Raw genomic sequence first — 2,052 nt, 5'->3', positions numbered from 1 at the left:
ACATTTTTTAATAACTTTTTAAGTTGGTTTTGAAAATGAAAGTAACATTTAATTATTTTAAAGTTATTTTCAGAATTAAAATATCACTTATACACCTTTTAAAAAAAATTTAATTGATTTTGAGAATCAAAGTGATTCTCAAAAACTACTTAAATTGTTTTGAAGATCAAAATGTCATTTAGACACTCAGATATTTATATTTAAGAACTTTTTATATTGATTTTGAGAGTAAAAAGGATATTTAGACATTTTAAAATTATATTGAAAGTTAAATTTTCACTTACATATTTTTTAAAAACTTTTTTGATTTTTTAAGAATTAAAATATCACTTTAAACACATTTTTAGAAACTTCTTAGGTTCTCAAAGAAAAGAAATTTTCCTAATTAATTAGACTTGAGGTTTTGGCAAGAATGTGATTTTTCTTACTCTCTATATCATTAATTGCAATGGATTAGTTGCTAAACAAATTTCACGCCCAATTCTTTCATTTCAAGATTGCCAAGATGCCATTATTTTCCTTCTCAAAGAGTACTGTTATTCTTAGTCCTCAACATTACATAAAGTACCATCTTAATTTACATATACACAATACATTAACAACAAGAAAATTGATCCCTCTCACTCATAGTCTCACAGCTCCTGCCTGGCCCCGCCGGACTTGTTCAGCTCGCCGGCCGGCGGTTGTTCATCCAAAATGCCGACCACTCTCGGACCCTTAATCTTCTCCGGCGAAAGCTTCGACAAAGTGACCTTAAGAACCCCATTCGAAAGCTGAGCTTTAACAGACTCCATATCCGCATTAACGGGCAGCCGAAATTGCCTCCAGAATTTTCCATAGCTTCGTTCCATTCTATGCCAATGATCACTCTGTTTTTCCTCTTCCCTTTTCCTCTCTCCGATCACTTTCAAAATCCTGTTCTCCTCGTCCAATTCGATCTTCAGTTCCTCCTTGTTCATTCCCGGTACATCCAGCATGATCTGGTGACTCTCCGGCGTCTCTTTCCAGTCAACTCTCGCCGGTGGGAGTGGCTGCATCTGCTGCTGTTGTAAAGCATCTCTGTTTTCGTTTTCGAGTAACCCAAATGGGGTTTGTTCAAGAATCCCAAATGGGTCGATAAATGGAAGAAGGGAAGGTTGGGATGAGGTAACAAGAAAAGAAAAGATGAAGATTATTGAGAATAATGCTTGTATCGCCTTTGATTCTGCCATTTTTGGTGGTATTTGAGATCGGTGAAATCAGGGGATTGCGGAGTAATTTATAAGTGAAAAAGAGGGAAGAGGGGAATAGGATTTATAGCTTTTTTTTGTTGGTTTCTGGGGAATTCTAGGGAAGAAGAAGATGGAAGGTTCGGGATTTAGTTCGAAATTTGAACAGAGAGAGTGCGTGGCCGATTCCCTAAGGCCGTGAGTTCTCCGGTTTCTTCTGGACATTTCTGATCCTATTTCTTGCATTGTAGAGGACAAAAAGCAAACATATCAAGAAAACATATTTTTTAAATAACACTTTCATCCTACTTTAAATTTTATTTTATATTTTCACCCAAAAAAATATTTGCTTGCTCGTTGTATTTATCTTTGGTATCCCATCAAATTATTTACTACATGTCAAATTCTTTTTACCTCTTTTTTTTTATTATTATTTTTTGTATGTGATAAAAGTGTAATACATAAAAATGTGTGCATCTTGACATTTCTAATTTTATTAAAAATTAAAACACTTTTAAATTGACTTGAAAAAGGTGTTTTTTCTAAGTATTTTCTATTTAAACATTTTTTTTATAAAATATGTTTAAAATAAAAATATTAATGTGTTTGGTTATACTTATTTTTATATACAAATTTGTTTGATTTGCTATATATTATGCTTTTATTAATCCCAAATTATCTAAATTTACACAAATTCTCAAGGTGCAAGTAAAGTAATTTATTATCGAAGACCCTTCATGGTGATGTTATTGGCTAAGATTTTGTTTGAGATTATTGTAGTTTTAAAAATAATTACTATCAAGTGTATTTTAAGAAAAATTAATTGTGAAAGAAAGTAATATAA

The 2,052-nt window shown here is 31.8% G+C and overlaps 1 protein-coding gene across 1 annotated transcript; it reads right to left on the bottom strand.

Moving 5' to 3' along the window:
- Positions 1–453: 453 nt before the first annotated feature.
- On the bottom strand, positions 454–1,437 carry LOC150035337 (22.0 kDa class IV heat shock protein-like). The gene has a single exon (XM_090314532.1). It carries the CDS (start codon positions 1,209–1,211, stop codon positions 633–635), a length of 579 nt encoding a protein of 192 aa, XP_090170658.1. The 5' UTR covers positions 1,212–1,437; the 3' UTR covers positions 454–632.
- Positions 1,438–2,052: the final 615 nt, after the last annotated feature.

Source organism: Benincasa hispida, chromosome 6, assembly GCF_027475165.1.
Source record: "Benincasa hispida cultivar pf3 chromosome 6, pf3_genome.v1.1, whole genome shotgun sequence".
Lineage (NCBI taxonomy): Eukaryota > Viridiplantae > Streptophyta > Magnoliopsida > Cucurbitales > Cucurbitaceae > Benincasa > Benincasa hispida.
The sequence above is the reverse complement of the archived record's forward strand: the minus strand, read 5'-3'. Positions and strand labels throughout refer to the sequence as shown.

What these genes read in the sequence shown, in the direction of transcription:
- LOC150035337 (XM_090314532.1), bottom strand. Translation starts at nt 1,211, where the DNA reads ATGGCAGAATCAAAGGCGATACAAGCATTATTCTCAATAATCTTCATC.